Source organism: Pholcus phalangioides, unplaced genomic scaffold (genome assembly GCF_987345545.1).
Source record: "Pholcus phalangioides strain wild (caught in Gottingen) unplaced genomic scaffold, Ppha-v1.0 ptg000012l_1, whole genome shotgun sequence".
Lineage (NCBI taxonomy): Eukaryota > Metazoa > Arthropoda > Arachnida > Araneae > Pholcidae > Pholcus > Pholcus phalangioides.
Genome location: NW_028301605.1, coordinates 4,725,910 through 4,745,857, shown reverse-complemented (window position 1 = coordinate 4,745,857; position 19,948 = coordinate 4,725,910). Strand labels below are relative to the sequence as shown.

The following is a 19,948-nucleotide window of genomic DNA, read 5'->3' as shown; positions in this document are numbered from 1 at the left end:
AATTCCAATAAATGCAATCGTCTGAAAAATCAAAATAACAAAAATGACAAGACCCAAAAACAACAGAAATGTGGAAAAACATCTTTAAATGATATACGCATGCGAAAAGACAATTTAGAAGACACAATGTTAAACACGCGATATTAAAAAATGTAAGAAAATCTAAAAGTTCGAAAAAAATGAAAACATCTGGAAAAAATTTAGTATAGAGGAAAATACGAAAAAACAATATTTATAACTAAACTGTCTGAAAAAATAAAGACATTGCAAAAAATTACCCTAATAACGAAAGTATCTGTAAAACGAATTGAATACATTTGAAAATCCAAAATGTGTGTTGTAGCAATGAAAAGATTAAAATCTGAAAGTTTTAAAAATTCAAAAAAGATTTTAATCTGAAAAAGTGTAAAGGTAAACAGTTTCAAAATTTTAAAATGTTGTAAAAGTGCAAAAGATTAAAATCAGAAAATTTATAAAAATACAAAAAATCGTTATCTGAAAAAGTTGTTAAAATACAATACACCAAAATTTGAAAAATTGTGAAAATAAAATGGATCGAAATCTGAAAAAATTGTGGGAATACAAAAAAAAATAAATTTAAAACCGTCATGAAAACGTTGTAAGCGGGAAAACGCTTTAAACAGTAAATCGCGATGAGTATTAGTAATAGTTGGTACCACAAAATAAGTCATACTAAGCGAGAAAACATCTAAAGTCAGAACGTTATAAGTGGGATCCCCTAGGCATCCGAGAATATCAGAAAAATACAAAACAAGAGAAAAAAGAAAACAAAATAAAATGAATGGAAAGGTTTATATTTAAAACAACAAAAATTTAAAATCCCGAAGATTCACCAAAAAAAACGAAATAATGATATAGATACGGATAGAAGAAAATTCTAAAAAATAATACACACAAAATGAAAAAATAAATAAAATAAACCATGACAGAAAATTTCGGGAAATAATGAAAACAGGACGAAAAATACAAAAAAAATTATTTACAATAAAAATTTATCGGAAAATACAATTTTGCGTTTAAAATACTATTTTTTCACCTGAAAAAACACAGGAAACAAAACCGGAACTAACATTTTTTTTCCTAATTAGGAGTTTTTCCGAGAAAAATAATGAAAATGAAAATATTCTCACAATATAATTTTCATATAACTCTGAAAAATTCATTCCCTTTATTGCGGAAAATACAATCAATTCTCCTCACTTAACAGTTTAACTACAATAGTAAAAGACACAGTGATCCAAAAACCTTTCCAGCACATGAAAGTAATTTAGTAATTTGTGTGGTATCTGGACTCATTAAGAACTACGAGGTACATATAATGCTAAAGACGCAAAAATAAAACTAGTTTTTTTTTTTTATTATTCTTTCTTGTTCTAGAACCTGCCTTCTTTTTCTTTCTACTTCCTACCAATGAGTATACATCCGAAAATATTAGTAAAATACAATTTTTTTTTAAATAAAGCAATAAAAAACATTTTATGCAAAACAGAATTAACATTATAGACTTTTTCCTTTTTGCTGTTTTCTAAGTACAAAAATTTAAGATGCTTGAAATATATTTTCTGAATATTATTTTTCTGACAAAATAATAATAATGGCACAGGTATGGATAAAAAAAATCACACAAAACAACCAAATTCACAAAAAAATTGCAATGGACATCAATCGGAAAAAGTGAAAACACAATATTAGAATACTAAAAAGAAATTTTAATATTTATTTAAAAATTCCGAAAATTGTTATTAAAAATACTCACATAGTGGAAAAATAAAACATAACTAAACATGTTTCCCGGAAAGATGTCGGAAATTACTAAAACTTTACTTAATATAAGAACTTATCGATTAAATATAATTTTGCGTTTGAAAAACATTTTTCCCGAAAAAACTGCAAGAAAAAACCGAAACTAACATACACTGTGTAGTTTTTTTTTTTTTTTTTTGGGAAAAATAATAAAGACGAGAAAATATTATTACAATAAATATAATTATCATAAAACTCCAAAATTTATTGCTCTTATTGCGGGGAACACAATCGTTACTCTTCACTGTAAGATTTCAATTACAATGGTAAAGGATACAGTGAATCCAAAAAACCTTTCCGGCACATGGAAGTCATTTGTGTGGTACGTGGACTCATTAAGAACTACGAGACACTTACAATGTTAAGACATATTCAAGAAAAGTGTTTTTCTTATTCTTTCTTGTTCTAGAACATTCTTTGTGTTCTACTTCTAACCAATGAGTACATACGAAAATGATAAAAAATGCAAGAATAAGCAATAAAAAGACTTATTTACAACAAAATCAACATTTGATCCCCTTGTTTCTTTTTGGTGTTTTTTTAAACAAAAAAATTTAAAGTGTTTAAATTTCTGACGAAAAAAAAAATAACACAGATACGTATAAAAGAAATCACACAAAAAAACAACGAAACTCGTAAAAAAATTGCAATGAGCAGCAATCGAAGAAATTATTACATAATATACGGAAAAGAAATTGCAATATTTATTTAAAAATTATATAAATATAATACGCACAAAGTAAAAAACAAGTATAACAGAAGATTTTAGAAAATTCCTGAAAAGATGACGAAAAATACCAAAAATTTACTCAAAATAAAAACTTATCAAAAATACAATTTTTCGTTTGAAAACATCATTTTTCTGGAATAAACAGGCAAAAAAAAAAACTGAAAGGATCGGAGAGTTTGTTTCGGGAAAAATAATAAAAAAGAGCATCTCGGAAAATGTTATCACAAAGCAATAATCACAAACAATCACAGAAAATATATCACATTTTCATAAAACTCCAAAATTCATGCCGTATATTGTGGAAAATACAATGGATACTCTTCACTGTAAGATTTTCATTACCATAGTAAAAGATACAGTGAACAAAAGTTAAAGATACAGAAAAGGAAAAAAAATGTGTTTTCCTTATTCTTTTTTATTGTAGAATTTTTTTATTGCGTTATTTTAAACAAATACATTTAAGGTTCTCAAAATTCTGAAAAAAAATGATAATAGTTAAACCAATAAATGTTTTAAAAAGTTCTTTTATAAAACGTGAAAAACGCAACCAATAAACTCATCGGTTTCATGGGAGCGAATGTAACCAACCGGTTGTTACTATTATTAAGCTTATTGGTTGTTTTTTTTTCAAGTTTTGTAATAGATCTTTTATCAAACTTCTATAGAGTAAATCCCTGCGTAATATAGACATGAATAAAACGATTTACACAAAAGCAACCAAACTTGCAAAAAAAATGCAAAACAGCAATCGAAAAAATAAAAACACAATATTAGAATACTAAAAAGAGATTTCAATATTTATAATAAAATTTTAGGAAATATTATATAATAAAATTTTAGGAAATATTATATAATAAAATTTTAGGAAATATTATATAATAAAATTTTAGGAAATATTATATAATAAAATTTTAGGAAATATTATATAATAAAATTTTAGGAAATATTATATAATAAAATTTTAGGAAATATTATATAATAAAATTTTAGGAAATATTATATAATAAAATTTTAGGAAATATTATATAATAAAATTTTAGGAAATATTATATAATAAAATTTTAGGAAATATTATATAATAAAATTTTAGGAAATATTATATAATAAAATTTTAGGAAATATTATATAATAAAATTTTAGGAAATATTATATAATATAATTTATGCGTATAATATAATTCTAAGATAAATTATTGCGAATATGCACAGTGAAAAAATAAAACATAAGAAAAACTTCATAAAATTCCTGAAATGCGACGGGAAATACTAAAAATGTACTTAAAATAAAAATTTGTCGAGAAAATACAATTTTGCGTTTGAAATCATTTTTACCCCGCGGAATAAACATACAGCAAAAAAGAAACCGAAACTAACACAGTTTTCCCTAGAAAAAATAATAGAAAACGGAAATCTGAGGAAATGAGGAAATATTCTCAGAACGGAATTTCCATAAAAACTCAAAAAAATTTACGCCATTTATTGCGGTGAAAACAATCATTACTCTTCACTGTAAGATTTTAATTACAATCGTAAAAGATACAGTGAACCCAAAAACCTTCGGCACATGGAAGTAATTTGTATGGTATGTGGACTCATTAAGAACTGCGAGGTACATACAACGTTAAAGATACAGAAAAGAAAAAGTGGTTGTTTTTTTTTTTTGTCTTATTCTTTTCTGTTCCAGAAGCTTCTTTTTTCTTTCTACTTTCAACCAATGAGAGATCTGGTCATCGGATAACTCTAAATTGTCGCCCTGAAGGTATGTTACGGGATTTGAGAATCAACCAACCATCTCTTATAGACTCGCTCTTAATTCGCTTTCGGCGCGAAAAGAAAAATCCGAGCAGAAACCGGCTCTAGAATTTTTCGTTTTTTTCATTAACTTTTCCTTGTTCTCGTCTCATGGCGTGTGTCCAATAACATAGCATTTGACTTCATCACCACAGACGGAGAGAGAGAGAGAGAGAGAGAATTATTTAGTTTCGTTTTCTCTCGAAAAGTGTCAAAAAAAAAGTGTCTGTGGTTGAAATATGGGAAACGTATTGGATTCGAATGATGCTAAGAACCGATCGAGTAACGATGGATCGAACCAAGGTGATACCGATAACACCAATATTGGTACTATAGACTGGGGGAGCGTAACTGTGCCTCCTTTACCAAGAATTAAGTCTTATAAAAGGAGGAGGATCAATTCCCTACCGATAAAGGTAAGGTTATTCCAAAAATATATCGTTAATGGGAATTTCGAGTCGTTTTTATTTGAAGATTGCATGGTGTGTGTTATAGCTTTGAAAATTTTATTAAGGTAATCTTTAATCGATGTATGATTATACTATACGGGTTTTCTTCAACCGCTGAGTGGGAAAAATGTTAAATAATATTCAATTATTTGCTAAAGAAGTAAAAAGTATGATCATTTGAAATTTTATAGCAATGTGTACAAAATAAAATTAAGATTCCAAGTTTTTGGGTCTATTGGGACAGGAAAAATAAAAACATAAAATTTAGATATGCGGTACTATTAGGAATACGAGATTTTCGTATTTAAGAAGTAGATGCGATAAATTTGCAACGTGCCATATTAGATGAATAAATGCGAAATTTTCCATATTAGATGAAGAAATGTGAAATTTGTCCCATTTGATGAATAAATGCAAAAATTTGATTTTTACTTTTCCGGGAAATATTGATAAATTACACTTTTTGGAGCTAAAATAGGTAGTAATTTTGCTGAGCTCCTGAATTTTCAACTAAGTACAGTACTTTAACACTTGGCTTGGTAATTTAAGTATAAAAAAATGTGTCATTATTTTAGTTCGCTTTTGCGAATGAGTGAAAAATGCTTTATTAGAATTTTTTCTTGCGAATGAATGGAAAATTTTTGATTTGAAATATTGTTTTGAGAGTGAAGCCAAAAAAAAAAATTCACGGTTGGACAAAAAAAATTTAGCGCAATTTTTTTTCTCGAATGAATGCAAAATTCTTAATTTAAAATTTTTCATTCTTCCATTTTTGCGAATAAATGCTAAATTTCCATTTTGCATGGAAATTTGCGATTTTTTATTCGTTAAATTTATTTATCTTTACGTATTGTATAAAATTTCTCAAAATTATTGTTCTCTACGTTATTTTTATTCTGTTTTTATGAAGAGATTTGGACCATTAACCTCTTTTTTTTTTTTTTAAAAATCTCTCGCTTTCACAGGGTGGAAAAATAACTTTTGCTCTGCTTTTCATCCTCTAATTATTAGAAGATTCACTTTTGTGATTGATGGCAGCAGTCTAGTTGTTGCCATTGGGATGTGAAAAAATATTTTTAAAAAATCAAAAACTCAACTCAAATTTTTCGTGGCAACTTGTCCTGCGTTAATTTAGCTTTTCAAGATATTTGGTATTAATTTTCAAAATTGGTGTTTATTGTGCTTAATTGAAATATGCATCTCCCGATCGCAATATTTCTATGTAATCTGCAGCCACTAATTTTGCATCGAATTTTCGATCTTCCGAGTTTTTTATTTATTTTCTTATTTTATTCAACGTATTACATCATTGATCAGACATCACACAGCTGCCTTTATTTATTTATATTAAGTTTATTATTGGTTTACATTTCGCACATTTTGAAGTGATTTCTTTGCTGCTTATGTGTTACTATTGAAATTTAATTTTCACTTTATCTCAAAAACTAGAACTTATTTGGCAAAACCGATGCCAGATTCGGAATCAGCTCCCCCAAAATAACTGAAATATCTTCGAGAACAAAATCAGTGTTCAGCAGTGTTATCGGTAACCACATTCGTTTCGGTAGTCACTAACTTGGAAAGATGGTTTCTTTTCAAAAAGCTTGTTCAAAATGATTCTATGATCACTCGCATTAACTTTTACTTGGTTTTTACCATCTTCAGCTGTCTGCAATGGGTTTTGTTTTCACTCGATTTTCCACGATGTTTCTAACATTGCCTTTTTGCAACGGTTTCATCATCACTATTTTTTTGCAATGTTCCTACTATAACTGACTTTTCAAAGTGGTTCTGTTATCACTCGTTTTTCCGCGACGTTTCTGCTGTCACTAAGTTTTCGCAATGGTTCTACTATCCCTATATTTTTGTGATTATTCTGTTATCACTAGCTTTTTTACAATGAATATGTTATCACAATATATCTATATATATAAAATTGATTTTCTGTGTGTCTGTGTGTCTGTGTGTGTGTATGTTCTCTATACAAATCTACAATTTTAGATCGATCGTCGCCAAATTTTGCATATATACCAAATGGGACCCGACTTGAACGATAGGCTACTTTAAAATTTCGTCAGACCAGGGCAAATGCCCCAAATGGGCAAAAAACTGTCCGGCAACAATGGTTTTTGGGCCTCAACAATCACTTTCCGAACGTTTACTTTGGTTACCGTGGTTCCGTAGCAATGCGTTTCAGACGTGTATATGCCTTTACAACGGTTTGTCACTTCTTTAATCCTGTTAGTATATGTATAACAGTTTATGCCTTTATAATGGTTTGCCACATTTTCAATATACTCTCAGTAATGAGGCTTTTTGAATAGACGTCATAATCATCATCAGCATCGCTTTGAGAGTCGTGAAAAGGGTGATCCTCATAGAAATCAGTGCTAAAATTGTCGATTTTACTGTAGAAATGCGGAAATTAGTGGGATTTTCCGCCCCATCAATAATTTTAAAAATTGTATTGAATTCTCGATTTTTTAAATATTCAGTTCACTTAGAGATATACGAAGCCCGGGAGATTATATATGAAGTAATTAGCCAAACCTATACTTTTGAGTTGGATATTCGAGCAATATCATTGATTTCATTTATATCTTCTCAAGTATGAAAATTAATGTCTCCATATTGTCTCTTTTGATATTTATTTGCATAAATTCATGTGGGTTAGGATATTTTAAAATTACTTATGAGCCCGTGAAAAGTTCATCGAAAAAATCCCACAGCTTTAACTAAGGATTTTTGGAAGCTGGAACAGACAGATGGATAACTTGAAGTTCAGGGGGGGGGGGGATCGAAATACCTAGCGCCCCTTAAAAAAAGAAAAATTTATATATTCATTTCTATGTTTCTGTGTAAATCTAGATTTGTTTATTTCATGAATCGCGCAGGTCACCATATTGGTTAACTTGGACACGGTTTGTATGTCCCTCAAGAAAAAGAGAGGGAGATATCACGTGATCCAAAAAAGCCTCATTGAAGAAAACCCGGGCAGCGCCGGGTATTATAGCTAGTATTTATATATTTTTCAATGTTTCTGTCATTACTCGACTTTTGCGATGTTTCTGCTATCCTTGGCTTTTCTCAATGGCTCTAAGATCACTATCTTTTTGCAATGTTTCTGCTTCGAACAGTTTTGTGCAATGCTTCGGTTATTATTGGCAATTCATGATGTTTATGTTATCAATCGATTTTTGAGATGCTTCTGCTATCACTAGGTTTTGCAACGGTTCTGTTTTCACTTGATTTTCGCGATGTTTCTGCTATTCCAGACTCTTCAAGATGTTTCGACTCGACTAGTTTGGGAAGATGTTTTGGTATAATCAATTTTAAAGAGGCTTTGCCGTCATCAATTGTTTATAGGATGTGTTTTTGCATAATAAATTTCTTAACAGATGCTTTGACGTCATTAATTTTTAATATGCTTTGCCATTAATTTTTTTAATGTGCTTCAATATCATTAATTTTTGAAGAGATGCTTCGACATCATCAATACTTCAAGATGTTTTGACGTCATCAATACTTCAAGATGTTTTGACGTCATCAATACTTCAAGATGTTTTGACGTCATCAATACTTCAAGATGTTTTGACGTCATCAATACTTCAAGATGTTTTGACGTCATTAATTTTCAAAGATGCTTTAGCACCACTAATTTCTCACATTATTTGGCACCACTTGTTTTTAGATTCTTTGACACCACCATTGATTGTTCAAGACACTATGACATTTCTATATTTTAAAAATGCTTCAGTTATCCCCAGTACTCAAAAGGTAATTCCACCATCAGTAGTTTTTTACCAAAAAAAATCATATTTCCTAATTTTTAGCTATCGGTAGCTTTTGAGTATTGGAAAGGGGGCTTAATGAAAAATCTTTTTTACTGACTTCCATCCAAAAACCATCCAAAAACTTTTTTTTTAAATCAGAAAACGTTTAATAACAACGGATATAACAAAAGTAGTGTCTGCTATTTTACCTCTAATGTTATTTATCTCTCTCACACACACACACGAAAATATCTTTAATTAAATGAATCTCTATCAAAAAAATTCACACACAATAAAAAAAATCGAAACAACAAAAGCGTAAAAACACCGTAAATTTTTTCAAATAGTTGAAACTCTCTAACTATGAGAGAATGAGAACTTATTAATGAATATTCCCATCTGATAACACACTTTTAAAAGCTCAGAATCCATTGCGTATTTTTTAATAAAACACAGTGACACTATCTCATCATAGCCATTACGATTCGGAGCGCACAATCCATAAAAAAATTTCCCACAGTTAACCTGACAAGAAAATAATGCACACACTTACACATACATATTCCTCATACTTAACAAAAAACAAACCATTTACAAACTAGAAGCTCAAATTGATGGCTCATTGGGCACGAATTACAAAAAAAGTACACATCATCATCATTGAAAGAAAAGTATTGTGATATTCCTTTTCTCTCTTCGTCGTATTAAGGTTAGTAAGGCGCCTTAAGCTTCTTTCTGGAAAGTGTAATGTGTGTGTGTGTATTTTGTTATACAATACAATTTCGATTCTCCGCCGAAGTAAAACCGTAACCTTATTTCTTTGCATCTCTTAACACCATCAAGTGAATTTAGCTGAAGCAGACCGAGAAATTTTTGTCCGCTATTTGCTGTCAAAGAGGGAGAGAAAATTGACACTCATTGTGGATGCGTCTTCATTCATCATGGCCGATAGTATATTCATGTTTTCTCCTCTAATTCCTCAATGACTGTCACATATTCGTCTCTATGTCGTTACTGTTGTCCGATTTCGATTCGGCCTATATATATGTATTTGCAAGTTTTTTTTTTGGTTTTTTTTTGGCAATTTTTAGCGCCTTCTACCAATATGTGTGACCCACTTTTTATATGCACGGAAATTTATACGCATTTATTAATTTTTTTGGTGGAGAAAATTTTAGTGTTATTCGTATATGGGTTGGTTTTTTTTTGTTATTATTCGATGATATCGGTTATATTAATATTTATTGATTTTTTTAGTAGCTATCATAGGCTTTTTCAATGTTCCTGCATCACTAGCGATGGCTCTGTAATCACTAGTCTTTTGCTTTGACACCACTAGTTTTTTCAGATGTTTTGAAATCATAATTTTCGAAAGATGCGTCGACATTATCAATTCTTCGAAACGCTTGATACTACTCTTGATATGCCTATAACATTTGTATTTTTACAAATACTTTTGTTATCACTAGCATTAAAAGATCCCCTACCATCTCTCACTAGCTTTTTCCAATGATTCAGTTTATCACTAGCTTTTTCCAATGATTCAGTTTATCACTAGCTTTTTCCAATGATTCAGTTTATCACTAGCTTTTTCCAATGATTCAGTTTATCACTAGCTTTTTCCAATGATTCAGTTTATCACTAGCTTTTTCCAATGATTCAGTTTATCACTAGCTTTTTCCAATGATTCAGTTTATCACTAGCTTTTTCCAATGATTCAGTTTATCACTAGCTTTTTTCAATGATTCAGTTTATCACTAGCTTTTTCCAATGATTCAGTTTATCACTAGCTTTTTCCAATGATTCAGTTTATCACTAGCTTTTTCCAATGATTCAGTTTATCACTAGCTTTTTCCAATGATTCAGTTTATCACTAGCTTTTTCCAATGATTCAGTTTATCACTAGCTTTTTCCAATGATTCAGTTTATCACTAGCTTTTTCCAATGATTCAGTTTATCACTAGCTTTTTTCAATGATTCAGTTTATCACTAGCTTTTTCCAATGATTCAGTTTATCACTAGCTTATTTCAATGATTCAGTTTATCACTAGCTTTTTCCAATGATTCAGTTTATCACTAGCTTTTTCCAATGATTCAGTTTATCACTAGCTTTTTTCAATAATTCAGTTTATCACTAGCTTTTCGCATGTGTTATCACTAGCTTTTCGCATGTGTTATCACTAGCTTTTCGCATGTGTTATCACTAGCTTTTCGCATGTGTTATCACTAGCTTTTCGCATGTGTTATCACTAGCTTTTCGCATGTGTTATCACTAGCTTTTCGCATGTGTTATCACTAGCTTTTCGCATGTGTTATCACTAGCTTTTCGCATGTGTTATCACTAGCTTTTCGCATGTGTTATCACTAGCTTTTTCTGCATGTACTACCACTAACTTTTTGCAATGGTTTAGTTATCACTACCTTCGAATCATATTAAATTTGTATCACTTTGAATAACTTTGTATCACACTAACACTATAATTGCACTTTTTTAGATTACTTGAAATTCATATTTTTCAGCATTCGCTGAAATTTAAATTTCTTCAAATTATTTTTCATTCCCTAAAGTTTCTCCCCTTTCTTGAGAATGTTTCTTCGATTTCTTGTAATTATTATTATAGTCTGATTTCTTGGGGGGAAAAATTAAAAAAACCCGACATTGTACATTTTTTTTCGATTTCTGAATTTTATTACTATAATTATGCTAAACAATTAAAATTATCATTATTTTTAATAATATTTCTTATTTAGGATTTTTCGGTTTCTTTTTTTTCCCCCCAGATTATTTTTGAATTTTTTACATTAATTTTCTTTTGTTTCTTCAAATCGTTATAATTTTTTAAATTATTTTTATAATTTCTTGAAAATTATCGTTTTCATAGTTTCTTAAAATTGCAATTTTTTTAATTCTTGAATTTTTTTTAAATTTAAAAAAAAAGGAAAAGAAATCAGTTTTATCAAGAAAACTCTCACTTCATCCACTTTCTTTCTTGGATTTCAGAAAAATTTGAAATTTCATGATAAAAATTTTCTTTATGAAAAAGTCAACTTTTACGTTCCAAATTGTTACAATACATCTTTTACTCTTCCTCTTCTAATTATTATTGTTATTATTTTCAAATAAAGCCTTGTATTCATGATACACATCGTTTTACTTGGGCAGCAAACCTTGATAATTATTTTATTATATAATACACTATGAAACTAGTTTTTATTCCTTCCTGAAATTTCTGGCAACGGCCTTGAGGGAACATGCACTGTTTCCGGAACATCATCCTTAAAATGGAAAAAACATGCCCCATACAAGGGCATTCCTTTGTTTCTCATTACATCATATGTAGGTACACACAATATGTCCCGTATTTTCAAACTTTTACAAGAAATAATAGTGATAAAGTTGGAAATTATATACAACGGAAACCAATTTTGTTTCAGGGTCTATGCTACTTATTCACCAAAAATATTGCTAACTTGAATGAATACAATCCACATATTCCAGCCACGCACTGCTGATACATTTAGCGGATAATGCGATGGCAAAATAGCGGATTAATAATTAACTGATGAAATAGTGTATTTTCATTTATCATGGGTACTACTGCCTTTTAGTGGTTTATACTAGTTCGTTTTCGGAAGGAATCCAAAAGTGAAGTCCTAAGAATATACAGTCAAACCTCGTTAATGAGTAACTCTTGGGAGAGTAAAAATATGACTTAGTAAGCGGAGTGACGCGTTAAACGGAGTGAGCCATAGCTGTGCCAGTTAGTGCCTGAGAACAATTGGGACTTAAAAAAAGTGACCCGGTAAGCAAATTCGCCGCTGGTGGTCGAGGGGTCATAGTGACGGACTCCCGTCGCGAGGTCCCGGGTTCGAACCCCACCGTCAGCACATTGGCGGTCGGCTGAAGTTGGTTTTCAACTTCAAGGCGCGAATGCGAGCCGATCTCCCCTTTAAAAAGTCTCGCGACAGACCTACAAACAGTAAAAATTGTAATTCAATCATAACACTTCACTTCTGAAATATAGATGGCACAACTGAAAAATCAGACAACATTACATACGCACTCAGACTGTTAGGTATACACACACAGTTACACTTCCGGCACAACTCACTAGGTAGTAAATTGCTCATAGATGGTAATAGACCTGAGTTGTACTCGGTTTGAAAGAAAGGTAAGCGGAGAGAGAGAGACGTTTTAACCGGGTTACGTACTAACGAGGTTTGACGTATATCTGATGGGTACGTTATTAAATCTGAAGTGAACAAAGATTCTTCATCTTTTGAGTTTCTAGAATATCGAGAAAGTTTGAGAAGATACTACAAATACAGTCAAACCTCGTTAATGAGTCACTCTTGGGAGAGCAAAAATATGATTTAGTAAGCGGAGTCAAGGGCGTAGCCAGGGGGGGGGAGGACTTGGGGGTCTGGTCCCCCCCCCCGAAATGTGAGAAAATGACCGAAAAAAGGGAAAAAGATGGCCAAATCCATTGTTCTGTCACTTTGGTCCCCCCCCCCCCGAACGAAATTTCTGGCTACGCCCCTGAGCGGAGTGAGACTCGTTAAACGGAGTAAGCCATAGCCGTGCTAGTTCCTGCCTCAGGTCAATTGGGACTTCTTAAAAGCGACCCGGTAAGCGCAGTGACGCGTTAACCGGGTGACGCACTAACGAGGTTTGACTGTATAATTTTCTGAACGACTTAATTGGTTTCTGGATAATCCATAGGTTTAGAAAGTCAGTAACAGCCATTCTAAATGCTTCAACATTATGAATCAGGCATTATTGGAAAAGAGATGAAATAAAATATGGAAATCAAATGGCAAAATATTTTGGCATTTTTTTGGTAATAAATCCACTGTATGTAATCTTTCCTTTACAACGAATATGCTCAAGAACAACCTCTCAGGAGAGGGGAAATCCAAATTGTTCCCATTTTATTCCCCCTAATTTCTGGCTTAGAAGCTTGAGCATTTCTTAATCCGTGCTCGTAAGTATCCGGGATGTTCTAACTTTTCGAAATAAATGATTGCTATTCATATCCGTGTTATTCCAATCATTTGAATTTCAGATCTTTTCATTCAAAGATCTAACAAGATTTAAAAAAATCAGCAGTTCTATCTCGTACGGAATCGGCATTCAGTTTATATGAAACAAAACCTTGACCTAATTCGTCAAGCAATTTCATTTAATTTAATGAATTGCGTCATTTCACAGGTTCATTTTCTCGGTAATTAACACTGTCATTAACTGGTTTGTTTGTTTGTTTTTTTCTCGTGTCTCGACTAGTTCGACGAGTTGCAATTTTCTGCGATTTTTTCCTCCCGAGTTGACAATTCTTCCCTAATTTGCAACATGATTTGCAGCTTGAGTAAAAATGTTCATGGCCATGGGCATGACAAACGGGTATCACGAAAAAAGATGTTCGTCAAAATATCACGGATATGCATGTGGTCTAACATATTGCATGAATATAACATGAATGATGTCATGACATCATGTTTATATTTTCTCAAAGTGCGGGTTGACGAAATTTAAAATCTTTTTTTCTGTGCTGTATACAGCCGTATACACAGATTAGAGGTTATTTAGATCCAATGATAGGGATCCCAGTTAATTTTTCCCCCGCATGTAGCACACATTTCTATGTTTTTGTTATACTTTATATGTGTATATATACACTAATTTGAATCTCGTATTTGAATGTGTATTGTCAAATGAAAGTATATTGTGAATCTATATTGAATGTATATTGTCAATTTGAATGCGCATGCATGATTGGGCGGGGGGGGGGGTCATCTAGATTCCATGTTAAGGACCCGAATTATTATTTTTTTCCCTCGTGTTTCATAATTTTCCCCAGCACGATCACGAACTCTGGGGAAATGAGCTAAAATCGCGCAAGTGACAGAGCCTGGTCGTTCTCGGTCTGTTCTGTTTTGCATACAGCCGTAACTGTGAGTGACAAAAATTATTGCTCTCTGATATGTGGGAGAGAGAGAGAGATATCATAAAATATCTTTTCCCAATCAGTAGCCCCCTAACAGCAGCAAAAATAAATGAATGTGAATTCGAGATACGGGTGTTTCAAAGTATTCGCTCGAGAATGAAGACAACAAACATAACCCTGTGTTTCGCGATTACGATCACAGCAACAAAATTTCGAAAAATTCTAACTGGTGACACTCGGTGCAATGAAAAACCGTGAATGGCGTTGGATCGGTATCTATATCACCATCAAACGCCAACGCCAGACGCAGACGAAGAAGATTGCACCAAGGGGTTTGGTGCTCTTAACTTTTCGTTGGGGGACTTCCTGCTGCAGTAATGCGATCTGCATTGGTTGTTTCCCCAGTTCCTTTGTCTATGTGTAGCGCCGGAGTTTATGGTGCTACAGGTACTGTTCTAACGTCATTCATAGTTTTTCACTGTGCCTATCAATTTTCAATGCATAAAAGTCAGTGTTGCCGTTCTAATTTTTCAAAATATTTTTGCTTTGACCTTAACTGTGAAAGTGAGAGAGAAAGAGTTTTTTTTTTCTCTTCTCACATTCTCGAATGCACCCTCTGAAACACCAACATCTCGAATTCCATTCGTTTTCGTCTATTTTTGCACACTTTAGGGGCTTTTACATCGGCCAACTTATTTTATGATCACCCTGTATATTAAATATAGTACATGAAAAACTGCATAAACTTTCGTTGCTTTACGATTGATAGATATGGCTATAGACATTTTATTTTCATTTCATAACGTACACCACCCAGGCTCTATCGACCATTGTCAATTTTAGCTATTGCCTCGGATGAGGGGCTGGGTTGTGTCGGGTGCGTTATTATGCATGTATAAATTACATATGTGCACACGACAAAAAAAAAACTCAAAAAAATTATAATACAAATTGGCAAAAAAAAATTACACACAATAGCAATTTACAAAACAGCTCTAAAATATCACCGCCGCGCACGAACAGATTCCTCATTCGGCGCGGTTATATGCTTTTCAGCCATGTCTTGACGGTGCCAGCTAAAGGCACGTTTGTGATAAGGGCTCCAGTTGAACTCCCAGCGACCGGTCGAGCTTCTGCCGCCATGTTTCGGAGTTACCGACCAGCCCAGGTGTCGGTGGTTCTCAACCTTTTTTTGCTCATGTACCACGGGACACTTAAACAATCTGTAAATGTGCCGCTTAGTTCATTTTTGCACAATTAGGTTTGAAGAGGGCAGGCCGCATCAGATAACCCCCCCCCCCCACGGCCATATTTGGTCCGCGGACTAAAGGCCTTCATGTGATTTATCATTATATGGCTTAGAGGGTGGGCCGCAATGAATTTATTAAAGATAAATTTTGAATTCATAGCCTTCAAATAACATTGAAATTAACAAAAATTGATTATAATAACATATAAAGGTATTTTCTTCCGAAATTTCAATTAAACTTTTTTATACAAGAATTTAATTGAAATTTCGGAAGAAAATACCTTTATATGTTATTATAATCAATTCATGTTAATTTCAATGTTACTTGAAGGCTATGAACTCAAATTTATAATTAATAAATTCATTGCGACCCACCCTCCAAGCCATATAATGATAAATCGCATAAAGGCCCTTAGTCCGCGGACCAAATATGGCCGTGGGGTGGGGGGGGTTATCTGATGCGGCCTGCCCTCTTCAAACCTAATTGTGTAAAAATGAACTGAGCGGCATGTGGTCAGAGCACTCGTCCGGCAATCGAGGGACCCGGGTTCGACTCCCGGTAGAGGCAGAGATGAGTTTTTTCCTTTCCTTAAAAAATTAACATCTCAAATAATAAATATCTTCACAACATCCAGTCTTCCGTACATCTTGTATTAACAAGTGGAGAGCGACATTCATGTCATAAATTTTTTTTTTGCATTAAGAAAAAAATTTTTGATCGTGGGGGGCACGAGCCTTCCTATGCGACCCCGTGTACATCTGTGATCCCACCAATGTGCGTTAGGATTCAGAGTGACAGAGCTGATGACGAAATTTTGCTGACAAGGAGGGGAGGGGGGGGGTCAGAGTTTTGCAGACTTTTGCTGACAAGGGGAGGGAGGGGGTCAAAAATGGCTAAAAATTTGCTTACGTAATACTTGAGTGGCTCCTTACCAGAATTTCAAACCCACATAAGACATTACAAATAATCGGTTTTTAAATAATATTATTGGTTTGTTGACTTTAATTTCTCGACACGGTGAGATTTGCATTCATCGTGAAAATCTGATATCTCGTGGGATGACAAGCTACGTCCAAGTAGAGAACGAAGCAATGTGTGAGTTGGCTTAAACACAATATAATATTTCGCATAACACGCAACAGTCCGCACTACATTTAATATACAGGGTGCACAGATGACAGGGCGTATGGTATTTTGCTGGTGAACCGTTCATCCTAGAGGCACACTTGCAATTCGAAAAAGTATCCAAATAGCGTGTAGTACTCAGAAGATATGTCATTCATGTTGCAAGATGCTATATAGTTAATGAAAAAAAAAGTTATTACTGGTGGTATCTGCAGCCGTGGCTCCCCTTTTGCGAGATTTTCATCTGCGGGCCCCCCTGGAATATCCTAGGGCCCCCGGTTGAGAACCACTGCTCTAGACGACAAGTGTCAACTTGTGATATGTGTGTGTTCAATACTTAATCGATTAATTTTGCCATATAGAAACTGCTTACCTGTGAAAAAAAACAAAAAAAACCATCTATTATGTTGTCAAGCAAACAAACTAGGACAAGCGTTTGACATTTCCAAAAGGCGATGTGAAACGGGGCAATGTACGTGATATTATTTGCAATCCATCACGTGATTCACCCATTCCGTTACTGTTTTAAATGGATATCTGTTTTTATGCAAGCTATTTAGATCATAATCAGCGTGATTATACAATGATGGATATTTTCGGAACTTTTTAAAATTTTTCAAAGTTTAGCCACCGTTAATTATCGCAGTATGAGATGTCTCTGAAATTGATGGGAGTCATTTTGTGCATTCGGTAGTGGTGAATATTTAGGACGAAGGAGGAAAAATATCAAATCGATAAGAAAGAGATTATTTCACTGTTGACTGATCACAAACGATCCATTTTGATCTTTTTCAGGCCCCACGGGCGATTTTATATTCCCCGCTCTTGTTTAAGAGGCATTAATAGTTACAGGGTGTATTGTCCTGGTATGGTTTTTTTGTATTTTATATCCGAGCATCGATGATAAATGGAAAGAGGAAAAAATTCCATTACAAAAAAACACGTATATTTAACATTTTTAAAGCTCTCAAATATTTCACGTGTTGAAATCGCAGATTGTTGGCGAACTCATTGGGGAGAAACGTGGCTCAAGTGATGGGGGGAACAAAACGGCTTTTGACTTCGCCATTCGGATCTTCATTGCTGAAAGAGACGTTTCCGAAGGGGCAGCTTAAGCGAGGGTGTAAGGGTTGTAGTGCACCCGGGTGGCAGGTTGTAAGGGGTGGCAGGGTAGACTAGTTTTAGACCAAAATTTTCACTCAGTAAAAATCCATATGGCATCACGCTTTTGAGCTATAATTTGAGAACGGAGAAAACTTGAGGGGAATAGGTAGTGCCCCCCGGAGGCCGTGATACCAGAAACAAGAATGCAATCTATCGGGGCTGCTCGAGACAGAATCTCTACCAGAGCGGGACTCATTTTTTGCGCTTCCTGCCTATCCTCTCCCCATGGTCATTGCATCTTGCGTCGGGGCATCTATCCTGGAATCTTCCATTGCCCCCTCTAAGTCATGGAGGTCCCCTTCTACAGTTAATTTATAGTGTGAAAAAATAAAAATGATAAAGATAAAGAACCTCGGGCCCCGAGCTGGAGTCCTGTCAGACCCATCCTTGCGGGAAGGGGGGGGGGCGCATCTTGGGACTCTGAGAACTTTCCAACATTCCATGAAAAGATGCAATCTATAACAGCGTTTCTCAAACTATGGTCCGCTGCGAATGCACAGTTGTTGTCCGCAGGCAGACTTGACTACTTAAATTCTAACTGAATGAAAAATTATTCAATTTTCGTAATTGATATAATTATAGCAATACCCTTATCGTTTAAGATAGAAAATTAGACCATCTCATCCACACAAGGGTCACCATATCACAACGATATAAATACGGGAACTTGAGATCGTAAATGCGGAATATCGCTAATTGTAGCCAAAAAGTTCAAATTTACGGATGTTGCTGGAATTGCTGAAGGGCAGGAAAGCGAAGAGCTGCTGCGAATCACAGGGTAAACCAATATTTATTTCAATTGGAAAAAAAATCAGCATGACTTGGGTGATCATATTTCATTCAGAAAAATACGAATGATTGGGATCTTAAATACTGTATAATACGGAAAATTGGAAAATTTAGCAAAAAACGTTGCCATAAGTCGACAAAATCACCAATAATTGCTCAAAAATTACCAAGCAGTGGCTAAATAACAATTACTGGAAATCACAGTAAATTGAAATGTGGTTCACGAAAAAAGACTTAGAACATGAAACACACTAGAACACATAATTATTACAAGTTATGAAAATAATCTTTATTATAACTTTGGTAGAGATTAAAAATTCAAATATGTGTCGTTGAAAAAAAACACTAGTCACACGGCTCGGTGTGTTCCCTAACCCAAACTGAAAATTTCCCTGAATTTCTCTTACCAAAACTCAAAACTTCCCTGAGTCTTCATTGTCTTAACCCTCTGGCTGCTCATCCCGCGATTTCCACGGGCAACTCAAATGTAGCAAAATCTGCTCATCCCGCGATGTTTTTCTTCCTTTATTGAGAAGTGCACTCCGTTTTTTTCCCGTTTAACCACTGAAATAAATTAAATACAGTATTAGACGTTTCAGCCGACAGATAACGGTCGTTAGTTATCCACTAAATTGCGGCATTTGAAGGCACGTGGTATTACCGCTCAAACTTCACTTTTTGAGTGAAAAAAATTACACAATTTTTGAAGCAATTTCGGTCCACAAATTGAGCAGTCAGAGCGTCACGGTCCCCCCCCCCCCGGACCAAGTGATTTTTCTGGGGCCTTACTTGGCGAATTCTCGAAAATTTCCACCAGTTTTCATTATCGTGAGGTCCTTCTTCACCTGAGGCTTCCTCCCGGGCCGAACCCGGGTGAGCCCATGCGACGGCACTGCTCCGACTTTCCCTGAGCATAACTCAAAATTTTCTTGACCAAAACTCAATATACTCCCCCCGACTTTTCTCATCCGAAATTCAAAATTTCCTGAAGGAAGCACAAAGTTTCTCTGACCAAAACTCTTCCTTTCTTTCCCTAATCAAAACATAAAATTTCCCTAACTTTCCATGACAAGAACTCAAAATTTCCTTAATTTCCCCTTGACCAAAAC

The 19,948-nt window shown here is 33.7% G+C and overlaps 1 protein-coding gene across 3 annotated transcripts in view; it reads left to right on the top strand.

Annotated features, from left to right (window-relative positions):
* Window positions 1–19,948, top strand: part of LOC149079190 (uncharacterized) — a 56,898-nt gene that overhangs the window by 30,057 nt on the left and 6,893 nt on the right. The window contains exon 1 of one of the 3 annotated variants that reach the window (XM_089239953.1): window positions 4,478–4,760. The exons of the other annotated variants lie outside the window; for them this stretch is intronic. Within the exon in view, the coding sequence (XP_089096079.1) occupies window positions 4,584–4,760 (177 nt within the window). The 5' untranslated portion in view covers window positions 4,478–4,583. Of the gene's footprint in view, window positions 1–4,477; window positions 4,761–19,948 lie in introns of those variants that run through there. 3 annotated transcript variants of the gene reach the window in all.